The sequence below is a fragment of the Emydura macquarii genome, unplaced genomic scaffold (genome assembly GCF_026122565.2).
Source record: "Emydura macquarii macquarii isolate MOO-44397 ecotype Brisbane River unplaced genomic scaffold, CSIRO-AGI_Emac_v2 contig_1253, whole genome shotgun sequence".
Classification (NCBI taxonomy): domain Eukaryota; kingdom Metazoa; phylum Chordata; order Testudines; family Chelidae; genus Emydura; species Emydura macquarii.
The window spans coordinates 17,842,379-17,859,953 of NW_027131390.1; the positions used below are offsets into that span (position 1 = coordinate 17,842,379).

Sequence of the window (17,575 nt, forward strand, 5' to 3'; positions counted from 1 at the left end):
TGTCAAGGTATAGCCAAGGTCCAGACTCCAGAGAATATAATAAAAAAACCCAATAATAATAAGTAAATAAAAAGATTTTGGGGTCCATTCAAAAGTGTTTGGTGGTCTGGATTTGGCCCATGGTCTGTTTTTTGACTACTCCTTCCTTGGTGTCACAGTATTGCTTTATGTTGTTAAATGCAGAAATGGCTGAGTTAAGGTCATTTAATGCAGATTGAAAAATCAGATAAAACTGATGATTCTGATTGAGCTGGGCATAGTATCTCTTTAGCAGTAGTTTGTAATATATAAACATTAGTTGTCCATGATTTAGCCAAGTGACAATTTGTGAATTCTTAAAAAGCTGCTAACTCTAGAATAGTAAATTTCTCTGCTCCTTTACTATAAGTCACTGAATTAATTGGTTGAGAAGAGGTATTTATTTTATGACTCAGTATATAGGTTGTGTGCCCTCATGAGTTATTCTTCTTTTAGATGTATTTATTCTTCTGTTGCATTAGTTCCATAAAAAGTTGAAAATGACAACTAGGAGAAACATTTTTGAAGTTTGGAAACATTTTTCAGCAGATCTACAGTTATCATTGCAGCACGAAAAATGCATTTCAGTATCAAACTAAAACCCATATTAATAAATGCTTTTTTTTTTTTTTTTTAAACTTTGGAGTATACTAATGCAAATGAATACTTCTTTTTTGCTGAATTTCACATAAAATTGAATTAATTCGTTTTTCAGTGTAAAAACATTTATGAAAAACACAATGGCAGTATCTTACGTAGCTTTCAAGCTTCATCTCTTTATATAATACAAAATAAAGTTTAGACAAAGAAAAGTAAATGTACACAGTTGCATGTAATTTAAACCACATTTTGATGACTCTGTTGGCCAAATGAGTGTGGATTATATTCCAGTATTGTTTTCAGTAATAGTGTTACCATGGAAACTAATGCATATGCATGTTTAAGAACCCGCCACACACTTAATGTACAGCTACAGTATGTTGAGAAAGCTTTTATTGCGTTAACTTAATTTTGTAATCTCTTCTGGACTTTTTCACCCACCTCTCTCAAATATTTTCTGTGTATCCCATTACCACATGCTTTCTCTTCCCCTAAATCCTATTACTTGATTCATATGCCCTTTAGTCACACGGATATATCACAGAGTTTGCTCCTGAGGGGCTGGAGGAGAAAAGGGTGGCTCCCACACGGAGAGGCCAGTTGATAGGATAAGGATGAAGCACAGAGGTTGACTTTTTAAAAAAGATGTTAACTGCTTTAATACTCAAAATTCTGGTTTGTTTTTCCGTCTGTAGCAGTATAAAGTGTAGAAGCAGATAGCAGTCACTTGTGATTAAGGCAATGGATTGGAATTCAGGATATCTGGGTTCACTTCTTGGCTCTGCCACAGGCTCCCTGTGTGATCTTGGATCTCACTTTATTTCTCTGTGGATCAGTTCCATATCTTCTCCTTGTATTTGTGTCCCTTTGTATCCAGACTGTGAGCTTTTCATGGTAGGAACTGTCTCTTATTATATGTTTGTCCTGTGCTTGGCACCATACTGCTACAGAGTTGATTGGGGCTTTTAGATGCATTTGTAGTTATAATAATAATTCTGTAGCAAGGGAACATAGAATCACTTTGTTTGTATCCCATTGTATGCTCTATAATTCTTTGTAAGGGTGGTCAAAGAAGTAAAGTCAGACCCTACAAGTTTTGGACTGAGTGTTACCACGTCATGCAGCTTTCCTACTTGAACATGCTCAGCATTGAGTCAGGTGCCCATGAGTAATATAAGTAAATGTATTCAGAGGATTGTCCTCTAAAATGCTGAATAAATACTTGTCTCCATAACACAGTCTGGACTTTGTGCAACTGAGGTCATTTAAATATATTAATTATTATAAAAGTGTAAAAGTATTAGGAAAGTATAAAATGTGAGTGTCCAAAGCATGGCCTGTTCACCAAATGTGACATTTTAATACAGAGGTGTGGAGACCACATCTCCCAACATGCATCTTGCCATTTTGAAAAAGGTGGCTTTCTCCATTGGCTATTGGTGGCATAGTCATGAAACTTTTTCTGGAGTTTCGGGGTTGAAACATGCAATTTCGACCCAAATACTTTCTAACTCATAAAATTCAACAGGAAGGCTCTATTTCATCATTGAAGGGAATTATCATTGCCTCCTGTCAGGGGCAGGGTACAAGCATCTCTTAAAGAAGCAATTATTTGACACATTTCATTCTGTTTAGGTTCTTGTACTACATCAGTCACTGTGGAATCTGGGCATACTGTAGAGATGCATTAAGTGATTTGACTATATCACCTGTTGCATGAGGTTGTTTCTCCATTACATTTTCTATCAGGAAAACAGCATTTGGGGTTTTGTTTTGTTTTTTAATTTCTTTTACTTTTGTTTATATATGAAGTGTTTGAGCTCTTATTTGTGAAAGTCAAGTCAAAGAAGTGTGGCTTGCACATGCTCAACAAAAATATAGTATAGCACTACTGCAGATAAAATGTTTAACAAGTGACCTTCATATCATGATATTTTTTTTCTTTTACACAGGATACAGTTCTGGCAGAATTGCTTCAGATCCACAAAGAACAAATCGTGGGCTATCATGAACATGATTCCCTCCTAGACCATAAAGAGGAAGAAGAATTGACCGAAGAGGAAAGGAAGGCAGCATGGGCAGAATATGAAGCTGAAAAAAAGGTAAAGATGTCTGCCCTAACTTAAAGTGGGTGTCAAGTGTGTGGAACTAACCTTCAGTTTAAAAAAAAAAAATTCTTCTTTGAGTGCTTGCTCGTGTCCATTCTTTTATAGGTGTGTGCACGTGTCCATGCATGGTTACCAGAACTTTTTTCCCCTTAGCAGATCCTGTAGGGCTGGCTCCTGTGCCCCCTGGAGTCCCGCACACATGCCATGGTATATGAGGTGCTGCTGGCCCTATGCCCCTTCAATTCCTTCTTTCCGCCTGTGATGGTTGCTGGATCTGCTTGTGCTTGCATTGCAAGTGCTTAATTCCCCTTGTTTTGATCTTTAAAGCATGATTGTTTGTGTTAATTAGTTAGCTTAATAACTGTTATTAATGGTAATTAGGTACTTAGGGATAGTCCTGGCTGGGACTTTACCCGGAGCAGGACATGCCCTGGTAACTGGGCTTCAAACAGTGTGCTTCCTGCAGGAGGGCTTTCCTGCTAAGTGACCCCCAAAGTGCTGTGGGGAAGCCGGTTGTAAGGAGAAGTGCTGCAAGGCTTTCAGACCTCCGGAAAAATCCAGCTGAAAGCCTTTTTATAGGCATAATGCCTCCTTGTAGAAATAGTTCTATTATTGGCTTGAAAATGGGCTTCTGAATAATGTTATGTAAGATGGTCATTTTAAATATCACTTCTATAAAACTGAACAGATTATGAAAAATGAAAAAGCTGGATGTCCATCATTTGCTGTTTTGATGGTGGACTTCTGTGTGTATTTGCTTCAAGATATCTTCACTTAGTATTTGCTGTCACCTTTTTATTAATAATTAGCTTTGTAGTTTTTACATTTTATATTACACATCCAGATGACATTCTTTACTATCCTTAATTTTGAAAATTTATGGAAAATATCTGCCTTTGAGATTTGTTTTTTAATAGAAAAATGGGCATCTGGTTTCAAAACAAGCCTCCCCCAACCCCAGAAAATATAATCCTGTTGAGGTATAATTACATACTGGAATTGGCCTATGAGTTTGCAGTTTATGCATTCCCGAATTCCTAGCTTCTTAAACTAGAGACAATTTTTTTTTAATTATAACCCAGGAATTAGTTGATCAAAAAAAGAAGTGGGAGAAGAAAATTGGGTGTATAACAATGATTTTATAAACTGTCAAAAAGGGAGAGAGAGAGACCCACTGATGGTAATGTAGTTATTTTTATTTGAATTATGGTCAGAAAGAAAGTAGAAATGGTCATTGTAGTAAGTAGAATGAACTTTCTAGTGTTTGAGAACAAAAGCCTCTTTTCTTAAAATGTGCTTATAACTCTGTTAAAAAATCCTGAAAATAATTAGATTTCACTTAACCTGGTGGGAAAACTGAATCTAGCCTCAATTATTGGACAGGGAGAATAAGAACTTAAGTTTTGGTTTGTTTGGTGTAAGTAGGAGTATTGTTACTAGAGTGCTGATGTAAAGGCAGTAGAAATGAAAAATGCCTGAAAGTCTGAAAGATATTGTGTCTGAGTGATCAGATATGATAACTAATCTACTTTCTTTTTTGAATTCACAAAGTGGGAAATATGGAAAGCTGCTGAAGATTTTAAGTGGACATATGACTGATTTTAGAGAGAATTTCAGGAGCTCACAGATATATAGAGTAGTTGGAGATTTTTGGTAGCAATGTAATTTCTCTGAGGGAACCAAAGTATTGTGTTAGATATGACACTAAAACTTCTGAATGGCTCTAAGTGGAGATACAAGTTAAATAGTCATCTATATGCAGTTGTGTAGGGCCAGAAATGGACTATGATCTCATATCTTGAACTCATATCTTGATCTCATATCTTGAACTGTTTCTGCCATCTCAGTTTATAATCTTTTTTTATTTTTATTTTTAAAGGACAAAAGTTCTCATGAAAGAACACCATACCCAATCTGGGTGTGGAAGTATGATCAGAGGAAAATGCCCTGTGACTCCCCACTTGCCCCAAAGGGATTAAAAACCCTTAATTTTCATATGCTTTCCAGATTTAATTTTGAACAGGACCTAGAACAAAATACCTAAGAAACTCTTTCGTTCACACCTGGGGGGAGGGAGAGGGGAAGGTTTCTGAATAATTCTTTTCCTGTTAGAAATGCCTTTTTCCAGTTTTATCATCTTATGTAATGCAATTTTCCCATGACATTTATTTTAAAAACATGTAAAGTGGTACCATTTCCATTAAACAAAGGAATTTGCCTGAAGGATATAAGAACATCATGCATAGGGACTAGAATCTCAGGACTGGAATGATCAAGAAATTGAAAATCCATTTTCTCTATTTCTTTTCAAATGTGAAGCCCTGCAAAATTTAGATTTTTGAAAGGTTGTTGAGTAATTCCTACCAGAAACTTGAGAATTCTATGTTCATTGGTATTTAATAGAAATTCTATAGTAAAAAGACCTTTTTTCAATTTAGAAAGATTAGGCTATATGTGAATTAGAATATATGAGAATCCTTAACAAATACAACGCTGCTTATGGCAAAGCTGAAAGTGCTATTAATACAACTTTTGGCTAGTTACCAACTCCTAATGCTACTAATTAATGAACATTGCCACTATTCTTAGTACTTAAATCATACCCCTCTTAAAACAGAGTAACAGTTTATATGCATATAGATTCTGAAAGCAGCATCCTCAGAGTTGTACAAATTAATTACATAAATCCCACATTTTGAAATCTGAGAGAAAGTTAACCACTTCAGATCAGTGTTACTCCAAAGGAACTACATTTTGTGACTATTCCTCACCAGACTATAGTAGTATTGTTGGGATCTAGAGCTTAAATGTGTCGGCTGTACATGCAACATAAAATGTTAATGTTGTTCATGATTGAATTCCTAGAGAACATCCAACACCGTATGAGCTATTTTACATAAACACTAACACTCTACTTTCAAATTCAGAAATGTAGAGGAAAAAGGGAGACCCTTCAGAAGGGAAAAATAATTTAATATATGCTGTTTTACTCCAAGACCGGTGCTCAGCACAACAGTTATCACATATAGCACTCAACCCCTTCTAAAGATTAAGAAAAAGAATGATGCCTATTCAGGACTGATTCTGTGGTATCCAAGATAAAATTACATATCGTTGATTTCTGGAGACCTAGTTGTTTGCAAAGGCATAGATTATTATACCTGGCTGGCATAGTTGCTTTTTTAATGATCCCAAAGGAATGGGTTTATGGTACTGGCTTATGTAACTCAAATTTATTTTTTTTAAAAAGTTCATCTTTTCGCTTTGTTAGCCTACCTCTGTTTAGGCATTCATGTTCCCCACATTTTGGAAATACAAGTTTGCCTGCATATCCTACTGGTTTTGTGCAACCAGGCATGCCTTTCAGTTGCTTTGTGGTATAATTTGTTTTAATATTTTTGGGAATTCTTTTTCTTCTTCAATAACTTTTTTGATCCAAGTGATATTTTTTACTTTTATTTCAACTATGGACTTCTGTATTTGAGACTTATTCCTTGCAAGAGGTCTTGTATTTCTTTCTTCTAATGAATAAAACTCTACATACTGCATTTCAATCAAGTCAGGCTACTAACCTGTTCAGCTGGTTTTTCTGTATTTGATTAATTAATTAATTTTTGAAGTCCTTGCTCTGTTGCTGATATATCTGTAATGGTGTTTGGCTAGACAAATATGTTCTACTGTATCCATATCACAGTACTTCAGCATGTGCTTAAAAATCATTTATCATCTCAATCTTAAACAATCTATTATGTCAGACAATATACATATCAGTTTCACACTTTTACATTAGTGTGATATGTATCACTAGACAAACTGAGAACACTATTAGGATTTTCTTCTTTTACTGTGTGTATACCAGTTATAGGTGAACTAGACTCAAATAATTTCAAGACAAGTACTAAGGCTTCTCTGAGTGGTTGGAAATTTAATCATTTTGATTCCATGCTTTGGAAAGAATTTTCAGTACACTCAGATGGATACACTTTTAAGAGTTAAAACATTATCTATAATAAGATCTTTGGTTTCTCTTATAGGATGTGTTTTGTTTGTGTGCAGAAGAATGTTTAATTCTTTCCTAGAACTGACAGCAGTGACGTGTTATAGAATTTGGTTTTAACTACTATGAATATTCCAAAGTACAATTTTTGTTTTTAAGGGTCTGACCATGCGTTTCAACATGCCAGCTGGGACCAATATGCCCCCTCCCAATTTCAACTCTCAAACTCCATATATTCCATTCAATTTGGGAGCGTTGTCAGCAATGACTAACCAACAGCTAGAGGTAGGTAGTGAAATCCAAATGGCACAGTGTGTCTATGATGCTTTTAGTGTGTCTTAGCATTCAAACTAAGTTACAAATCAGTAATTACTGAAAATTTTAAATATCCTGATACTCAATACCTTGTAGCTGAATGTTACATTTTTTAAAAGTAGGTCTACAATATGTGTTTAATTGAAATCTACTAACTCGTGTGTGCATATTTAAATGCTTATTATACCAACAGTGTGTCTTGATTGTAGGAAGCTGATCACTGGAGCATATGTATAATAATAGGAATGTACAAGTATCATTTAAAACAAGAAGTAATGTTGAACACAGTAATAGTGAGTCATGAATGTTACAACTGACCGTCAGGATGAATATTACAATGCCAACTACAAAAAGATGGTTAGGTGCAAATTTTCTCACTTAGGTTTAGCATTGTTTTGATGATCTAAAAAGCGCTGAGTGAGCGGATTGGTTTTCAGTTTACATATTTGTATTTTCTGTTCATTTACTTACCCCCAAAGTCTAATCATCTGTGAATTTATTTCCATCCTATTATCCAACTCTGGGTGTTCACTTGTGTAAAAAATAGTTTCAAATATAGCTATATAAATTGGAGATGGAGAAAAATATTTCTAAATGTCTTGACAACTTAATGTGTTGCTTTGCAGCTACCATTTTTAATTCATTGTCTGCTATTCTCTCAGGACCTCATTAATCAAGGAAGAGAAAAAGTTGTGGAAGCAACCAACAGCGTAACTTCAGTGAGAATTCAGCCCCTTGAAGATATAATTTCAGCTATAGTAAGTAAGATGGATGTTAATCCACATTTGGTCAGGATCTTGAAAAATGTTAAGAAGCAGTGTCAAGCAAAGAAGTGACTACTGATTGTAAATAGTTGCCCAGTTAATTGAAATATTTTTTTCTTTCTTAATAAAGCAGCCTTTTTAACTAGTGCTGATTTATGTTACCATAACTTGTAGTAACAGCTGACTAATGAGGAAGTGGGGTAATATCACCTGTGTGCATAATAGAATCTTGTAGTGCCGATGGTTTGGTCCATGGCCCTATGTCAGTATTAATTACCATATTGTGAAAATGCTGGCTCTGTGCAAATGGGACTAATGTGTAGGCTCAGCAGAGTATTGTTTCCTGTTTCCTTCTCCATACATTCTGCCCTTTTAAAAAAAAATTAGAAAAGCATATTTTTATTGGTAATATAAAGAACTAATAACTTTTAGTTATAGTTATAAAACTGTACTTCCCCAGAATATTTACTGGAAATGGGGCTGTTGTTCAACACCAATTGTACTGATGCATCTCTGAACAAATTGGGAGAACTTGATTGTCCTTATTTTTCTATCAGAGTGACTAATAAAATGTTTTTTTTTTTCCTTTTCAGTGGAAGGAAAATCAAACCCTGACAGAGACCCAAGTACAGGCCTTGGCCCTAAGCAGACAGGCAAGCCAGGAGCTTGATGTTAAGCGCCGAGAAGCCATCTACAGTGATGTCTTGGCAAAGCAACAGATGGTAAGAATTCTAAGTGCCTTTGAGGTAGTTATATTTATTTGGATTGGGGTGTGTGAGTGACACCCACCAGGACTAGCATATGATATTAAAGACATTTTGTAGAATGCCTGCTTCTTATCAATCCCTTGGGCCAAGTAATTACCAACAGTGTATTTTGCTCTTCCACTTCAGGAAGTGCTTAGTCATACAGTGTGTTGGACTAGCATTGAAGTAGATTGCAAAATCCAGTCTCCCAAATTCTACGGTTAGTTCAAGTGCTTGAAGACTAAGTGGCTTAAAGAAAATCAAAAAACTGGTATTAGGCATGAAGCGTATAGTGACCTTTACACAAGACCCAGTCTCCTTAAAGATGTTAGATCATCTTTATATTCTTGCATCTTAAACACAAAATACTTTTCTAAGCATATTATAGGAACTTGCACCTCTTCAGTCTGGTTCAGTTTACAGCAGTTTAGTTCTATGGGAAAACAAATCAAAACACATGCACTCTTCCATGCATTAAACCTTCTTTAAAACAAATCAGAATCCAAAACAATCCATGCCAATGCTATCTTTCTGAAACCTTTCTCATTGCCCTTTTTAGTGCATTCCTTTGCCAGTTATAGGCTTTGTACTGGCAAGTTCTAATTCCTGACACCAAGCAATTATCTTATGTAGAATACACATTACTTAGAAAGTACTAATGAATTATGTGGTTTTAAGTTATTTTGCAAAATCTGAAACTTTTCCAATAGGCATTACTCCAACTGGAAGTGTTTTCTTTTTTGGTGTTTGTCCCTAAATGTATGTTTGCCCATCAACGTGTAGGGTTTTCAAAGGGATGATAAATGGTACCTGACAACAAATGCTGTAACTAATACATGGGAGTAGTTTCACAGTATAATGCTTATCACCATGGCAACTAACATAAATGCTGCCTGCAATACAATAGGCAAGTCATTAGGAGAACTAAGTCCTAAATGGTGTTACTAACTGGTTTCTACAGTAATCAGCTTGCGAATGCCATCACATTAGTGATGGTGATAACAATAATGCTTTTTCCTTCAGCCATGGTAACCTTAACAAATTGATTTTTAACTCTAAATTTGATACTTGCTGCATTGAGACAGGTCATGCACTTGTAACAGCTCCACTTTCCCTCCACACAGTTAATCAGTTGTGTTCAGCGGATACTTATGAACAGAAGACTACAGCAGCAGTACAATCAGCAGCAACAGCAGCAAATGTCTTATCAACAAGCAGCAATGAGTCATCTCATGATGCCAAAGCCTCCAAATTTAACCATGAATCCTTCCAACTACCAGCAGATAGATATGAGAGGAATGTATCAGGGAGTTTCTGGTGGTATGCAGCCACCTCCATTGCAGCGTGCACCACCCCCCATGAGAGGCAAAAATCCAGGACCTTCCCAAGGAAAATAGATGTGATTTTGCACTAAAAGGATTGTTAAAATCAGAGAGAGAACTTTTTTATTTTTTTAGGAATCAATGGCTTAATAGAACTCAACTGCATAAATAGTTTGGTTGGACCCCTTAAATGCCATGTTCCATATTAGTGTTTCAACTTTGTTTAAATAAGATAACATTTTTCCCTCTCATGTCAGTGATGTTGCCTAGAATCTTCTTACATGTGTTGAATACAGGAGATATCAAATTGTTTTCAGTGAAAACAAGTCCTTCCATAATAGTAGCAGCTCCACAGGTTTACTATCTGATGTCCTATGCTTGTTTTTAGTAGCCATAAAACCATCATCAAACATAAGAAACTTAGGAAAGAATACAGATCTGTATGTTTCAGTATGCCATATATAAAATGTACACAGCTGAGTTCTTGATTAGAGTTGATTCCTCAAATTATGGAGTACTTTTCTACTTACCCATTTTTTTGAAATTAGTGAGTGTGATAAGACAGAGAGAAATGAACTAGTTTCCTTTTGATTGAAGCCTGGACTCATACTATATCATCTGTGCTGAATAAAACATAGGAACTGAAAATTCTCTTGAGACAGAATTGAGTGCAATATTCTTAAATACTACGGCTTGGAAACTTTGTCGTGCAGTTATCTTGGAACTGTGTATACAGCCTTAAATTATGACTTGAGAAGATAATTTTTTCTTCTCCAGTCTTCTGCCACTTTATATTTTCAGTTTTATGTGATGGAGTAACTGGTAAACTTAAATTTACAGGTTTTTATCCTTCACACATTATTTCACTCTCTGCTGACTCTGATACAAAGCACATTTCTGTTAACTCCTTGATTCTGGTGCTAGTGTCTCTTCCCATTGCTGGCAATGGGATATGGGACAAGAAAATCAAATTACTGGTATTTTGGAAGTTAAGATAGTGGTGGTTGTTAGGGTCACTCCCTGGTTTATAAACAACATCAAAATGGCAGAATCATTGCTGACTTTAAATTCATACAATGAATGTGCTTTAATAATTGCCAGTGCTGCCAGAATTGTGAATAATTCCTCCTTGTATAAATAAGGATCTCTGCCTACCATGCTCTTCTCCCTATCCTTTCTTTTATTTTTGTAAGAATATATGTTAGTACAAAAAGACCTTGATTTTTTTAAATCTAGACAGAGTTAAATTTCTGATTGATTACATGTCCTTAACGCCTACGTTCTCAACATTTTAATAGGATAGTAGCACATTTTCTGTGCTTATGATGATCCAGCACACAAGGCTTTTCTTTGCATATAGTTTGGTTGATATTATTTTTAAAGGAAGGAAATTTTAGAATGCAGAAGTAAAATTAAATGACAGGAATATTTGAGGCGATACCGTGTCAGGTATTGAAAACAGCTAGAAAATTTTTGAGAAACAAAAAAGCTGGATGGAGGAATTTGCTCTAGATATCACTGTACTCACATTACTTGCTGACATCAACTAGAAGTGTTTTGGTTTCTTGAATCACTCTTGAAGGATTTTTTTTCCCAAGGGACAAGTGTTTCAGCATCTAAAATATACAAATCTTATGAGATTTCATTTTTGGATTGAATTTTGGTTTGTGATCTGACTAGAATTTGTTAAATCTGCTGCAAAACTGTTTAAGAAAGTTGCTGGGTTTCTGTTACGAGACATCACAAGAAGCCCTCTATGGAGCCAGCCCAGCTCCATAATCAGAGTTATTTAATTTGAGGGGAGAGGAGCCATAAATGGTGTACAAGAAGTTAAAAAAAAAATTGGACTTTGTGAGACAAGCATTTGAATGCAAATGTACTCTGGGCAACAGTCACTGATATTCCTGCATGTCATGAATGAGACGTTTCTACCAGACCTGGAAATTTTCAATGGAGTTCTACGATAACTCGCTCAAAGACTTAAATGTGGAAGTTTTAGGCAACATTTAAAGGCACATTTTTCAACCCTGGACAAAACTATGGATTACAGAAGACTAATGCATAAGAAGATTAATCAGAGACAAGAAGCTTTGAAATAAAACTTGGACCAGTTTGTATACATGTTCATCACTTGACATTTTAGCTGCATAATGTGTGTATAACATGAAGCTTTAACAAATATTTAAAAGACAGAACATTACATCAATAAGGTAATAAAAGGCTCATTTTTATATTTGTTTTAGATGTTTTAACTAGTTTAAATGGCTTAAGATGACGAATAAAAATGTTGCTTGTAATACAGTTTTGCCTGCTAAATTCTCCACATTTTGTAACCTGTTTATTCCTTTGGATGTAAAGCGTTTTTGCTTAGTATTGTGATATTGTATATGTTTTGTCCCAGTTGTATAGTAATGTTTCAGTCCATCAACCAGCTTTGGCTGCTGAAATCATACAGCTGTGTAGACTTGCCTTTGTTTCTGTTAGATGGCTTTTCAGTTCTGTATTAAATATCTTAAGTACTGTAGAAAAGATGTCACCTCTTCCTATAAGGCTGTTTTGTAATATATATATAAGGACTGGAAATGTGTTTTTAAAGAGAAGAAGCATTTAAGTATGACAATATACTATCTGTGTTTTCACCATTCAAAGTGCTGTTTAGTAGTTGAAATGTAAACTATTTAATATCTCATTTAATAAAGTGACCAAAATACATAAATGTGAATGGTGCTGCATTTGATCCACATTGTTTACAATGCATGAAGAATTTGTCATTTGAGAAATAGCAAACTAATGGTTGTGAATGGAGCATTCACTGACTTATCTTTCCGGTATAAACGCTCTCTTCACATTTTTAGTTCAGGATTCAGGAAAAATACTTATAGATAGAGAGCCGGGAGCCCATGAGACAGTTCCAGAAGTATTAGCCTCTACATATAGTCCTTGCCCTTGGAGATTACCCAGACATTTATGTGGCACTTGGGATCAATGGAGTGCCACATGACCAACACCCTGGTCAGTTCTATAGATGCTGGAAGAGAAAAATATTGCAACCTTCTTCCGTAATGCATTACCTAGAAGAACCTCTGCAAATGGATCTATCACAGCTTCCTGAAATTTTGCCCAACAATCAGATAAACTAAATTGTAATATAAAGAGACATGGTTCAAACTAAGTTTGGGGGAGGGGTAGCGCATAGAGTACTTGATGCTAAGAGGTGCTGTGCACCTGAAACGCACTAATTTCACGGGAACTGCAGGTTCCCAGCCTCCTTTAGTAGTAGATCCCAAAGTTCTAAGTTTGCAATTCTAAGTTGTATTTTTTAAATATTTGCTTTCATGACTGCAAACTCATGTTTTATAAGGTACCAACTATTAAGTGCTAACTGATGGATGTGACTTTAATCAAAGCCTAATCCAATGACAATAACCATTTATTACAGCAAAGAATCACAAAATGCGTCATAATTTACTTCTCACTCTTGTCTACACATGTTAACAGCACAGCAGGTAGAAGCACGTGTCTGCTGTACTTAGCATATTGATCTGCTGATGCTGCGTGTGTGCATTTTGGTAATTTTTTGGGGTGTAGTTAACATAAGATTCTCATATTCATTCTTAAGCCAGCCTTGCAAATCTTTTATGCAAATTTACGAACACAGGCACAAAATCTATTTCCCTCATCCTCTTCCCTCCATGATGGGGGCGGGGGAGAGCGGGGCAGGTGTTCAACCTTTCAAAATCAGTTACTTGCTGTTGATGAGTAAAACTTTGGAAGGTGTGCTATACATACTGTAAGAATTCTCCTTTAAAACCCCTTTGTTGTCATAACTACAAAAAAATAACCAGACTTGCCTATCATGCAGACCAGTATTATCTTATCGTTTCCTTGTACTCCCCCATCTGTATGTATCCACCTGTTGTCTCATGTGCTGTTTGTGCTATATCGAGATTGTAAGTCCTTTTGTTCTGTGTTTGTACAGTGCTTAACACACTGGAATCCTGATCCATGACTGGCACTCCTACGTGCTATGGTAATAAGTATTTATATGAGTGACAAGGTGGGTGAGGTTATTGGCCCTTCTATTGGACCAACCTGTGTTGGTGAGAGAGAGAAGCTTTTGAGCCAAACAGAGCTCTTCTTCAGGTCTGGGAAAGGTACTCAAGCGAAACAATCTGTTCCACCTTGCATTTTGCTTAAGTAGTTAGCACAGCAGTTAGTAGGATGGTCCAATAAAAGATATTATTACCTCACTCTCCTTGTCTCTAATAATATTCTTGGATCAACATGGCTGCAGCTATTTTGTATACAAGTATTTATATGGTCCTCATCGTCCCCATTCTACTCATGATGTATCCTGTGAGCTCAATAGTTCCAAGATCCTTGGAGATGACTTCAGGATTAATTTATTCCTAAACTGTACTGAAGCAGATCAGACTCTGAGTTGAAATAACTGCAATAACATACGTAGATTTTTTTCCTCTTTCAGTCCTATTCTTTTTTCCCCATCCAAGATCACTTCAGCCGTTACCACTTGTGCCCACAGAAGAGTCAGTCAGTATGGTTAGACCAAATCAGTTCACCTAATCTGAGGAGTTTGACAGCTATACAGTGAAAAGTCCTAACTTTATACTGCCCTTCTGTGAGTAGCAGAGAAAAGGAAGTCATCTGTTTTTTCAGAATGTTACTAATATGTATGAGAGATACTGTTCCCCTGCACTGCTGTAAGATCTATACATGTGAATCTAGAATTAAGGATTCTAGAGAAATTAGCAATAGTGTTAGGGCAATGATCAGCCCCCTCCATTCAGTGGAACTGGTGCCTTTCTATGGCACAGGTTAGAGTTAGAGGGCAGATTTTTCTGGAGCCCAGGCAGCATGTCTGCATTCGCTGGGTGTTACGGAGCCTAGCTATACGAATTCATTAGCTGATGTCCCCTGTGAAACAAAAGGAAAACAGCAACCGGGACTACTGTGACTGCAAGGTTGACTCTTCCATCACTCCCCAGCCAGCAGCGAAGAGCCCTCTCCGAACCAAGTCAGACTAAAATTGGTGCGGAAGGGAAGGTGGTCTTGTGATTAGGGAACTGACCTGCGAATTGTTAATGTGGGTTGTGTACCCGATTCTGCCACCACTTCCTGGGTGACTTTGAACAAGTCCTTTAACATCTGTGCACCTTCATTTGGTCCTGTAAAGGTAAAATACAGCACTTTTCCTTATGTGGTACTATTATATTTTCAAATCTGTGCTCTGCATGCAAAATAGTATTAGTGGGGCAGAGGGCACTTGAGATTGAAGTTCTCTTGGGCAGCAATAAAACCTTTAAGGTTTATCTGTAGCACCCGTGACTGTCCAGGTGGATTTCCTCAGGACTTTGCTCATATGGAGCAGCGAGAAAAGAGCCCTCATCTGATGACGACATGCTCCCAGATGCCTCCAGTTTAATTTACAGAGAGATTTTAAGATGAAAAATTTAAACTTTCAGCATAACGATACAATTTAAACAACCAAAATATACATTCAATTTTTTTTCACTAATTCAAAACAAGTTTCAAGTTGAAGCATTGCACATATTTTTTCCTATGGAACAAGATCTGCACAAAACCCTTGGAAATTGTATGTCCGTGCAACTGGTGTGTGGAATTTTCATTATGGAAATTGTATGCTTGTAGGAAAAACATTTCACCCAAGACCTTTTATGCTGCTCTATTGATTTCAGAATTCCTCTGAAATTCTTGTCAAAAAGACTACACGCTACAGGAAATACAGATAGAATGTAAAATACTAATGTTTCCAACACACTTACAATTGAATTTCACCTGTCGTGGCTGCACCTGTGTGGGTGGCAAGGGAAGATCATTCAGACCCCTGAAGCCATAAAAAAAGGTAATTATCCATTAAAAATATATCATAATCAATTACCAGCCATTGTTCAATAGATGCTTAAGAGAGAGCCAAAGTTTAGCCATGAAGGCTTTGGTTCAGCCAGGAACTGCACCATGCATCTGACTTTAAGCATTTAAGTAGTTCTATATTGGCTACAAGGGGACTACTCGTGCCTAAATCCCTTGCTGAGCCAAGGACTAAATCCAACAAACGCCCACTGGTGTCAGCCAGGTTTGCTGGATTCAGGACTGCAGAATTTGCCCCTCAAAGGATTTGTTTGATTGGATTTAAGTAGTGCAAAGAAGTGGTAAATTTATATAACCCATTTAAAATGGGAGATTCAGTACATTTTTTTGTTCTGCCTGCCTGAAGAGTTAAGTATGCAGGGTGCATTTTATTATCATCTACTTCACTTCTCTTCATCCTTTTGCGGTAGGAATCTCTCTTTGAAAGCTAGCTTTAAAGTAGCTGCTGGATCCTTAAAAACGGCCCTGACACTTGCTATAGAAGTTTTTACACATTAAAATTAATACTCTATCCTAAATCAGTTATTATGAACTACTACATTGGATCTCATAGGCAGTCCTGTTCCCCCTGAGGTCAATGGCAAAATTCACATAGACTTCACTGGGGTTGGGATTTGGCCCATCATTACATGAGGAATATATTCTCATTAGACAGTTCATAAAGGATTTTGAAGATGAAAATCCATGTAAGTGCCAAGTGTCATAGTTCTGTATGATGAGTCACAGTCAACAGCCTGCATTAAGGAAATACAGCTCCCATGTAGACTCACCTGCCCTAGATTTTGTAGAACAGTCCTGGTCCTTCAGCTCCCATGACTTAACATTAGAAACTTCACTGGGTGTTTTACTCTTTGAAAGGTATCCACCCTATGAATGCAGATTGACTGGGGGTGTGGCTGTAAAGGGGTTGCAGGATCAAACACTAGATGTGGATGTTTTTTTCTTAAATAAGTGAAAGGTAAAAGGTACATTTTATTGCACGTTTCATAAATGAGCCTGACTCTGACTTAGGTACTGAGAATTAGATCTTTCAGTAATGACGCAGATGTTAAAGGTAAATAAACATTTTTATTTCAAACACGGGGCTAAGTTCCTTCATGTCTAGATCATACAGGTAAAGCTCCTTTAATCTTTACCTTGCAACTTGAAGTCCATCATCTATGATGGTTGATACATTGCGTACACTGAACTGCAAGTATGGAAATCTTTGGGATAGCAGAGTACTGTTATGAAGAACTAGCATTTTTAAAGCTAGCGGTCTTGATTTTCTTTTACAGCTGGGGATTTAAGTGGCTCAGTATCTCAGACATTATTGGCTATTTGTATTTAAAGTGCAGGTGTACTCTATAAAGTGATTGAGTAAGAATGTGCCATTTTTACTCAATGGCCCTGCTCCCGGTGTGTGTCTTCAGAGTCAAACTTCCTGACTTCAGTATCAATATAAATTGGACTGTTAGCCGCAGAACCCACACAATTGAAGAGAAAGGGGGTTGGAATCTTGAGCATCATCAGCAGAACTGTTTAAGTTACAATCATCAATTGATGGCTATGATACTGCTCAGGTGTTATCAAGGGCTTGCTATGAAGACACTGGGATAATTTGTACTGCAAAACCTTTATCAGTGATTGTGTGTGTGTGAGAGAGAGAGAGAGAGCAACCAATTTAATTTTCCAGAGCTCAGGCTGAGTTTGCATGCCTAGCAGGTAGAAAAACCACCTTTTAGCCCCGGGTTCAATAAATTAATCACTATTCAGCACTACATTTAAACATATTTAAATGTGGTGCTGAATCAGA

General features: G+C 36.5%; 1 protein-coding gene across 2 annotated transcripts in view; it reads left to right on the forward strand.

Annotated features, from left to right (window-relative positions):
* Positions 1–12,586, forward strand: part of ATRX (ATRX chromatin remodeler) — a 148,174-nt gene extending 135,588 nt beyond the window's left edge. For both annotated transcript variants that reach the window (XM_067548252.1, XM_067548253.1), the window contains 5 exons: positions 2,571–2,720; positions 6,883–7,008; positions 7,701–7,796; positions 8,396–8,524; positions 9,673–12,586. In XM_067548252.1, coding sequence (XP_067404353.1) covers positions 2,571–2,720; positions 6,883–7,008; positions 7,701–7,796; positions 8,396–8,524; positions 9,673–9,945 — 774 coding nt within the window. In that variant the 3' untranslated portion in view covers positions 9,946–12,586. The remainder of the gene's footprint in view (positions 1–2,570; positions 2,721–6,882; positions 7,009–7,700; positions 7,797–8,395; positions 8,525–9,672) is intronic.
* The last annotated feature ends 4,989 nt before the right edge of the window (positions 12,587–17,575 follow it).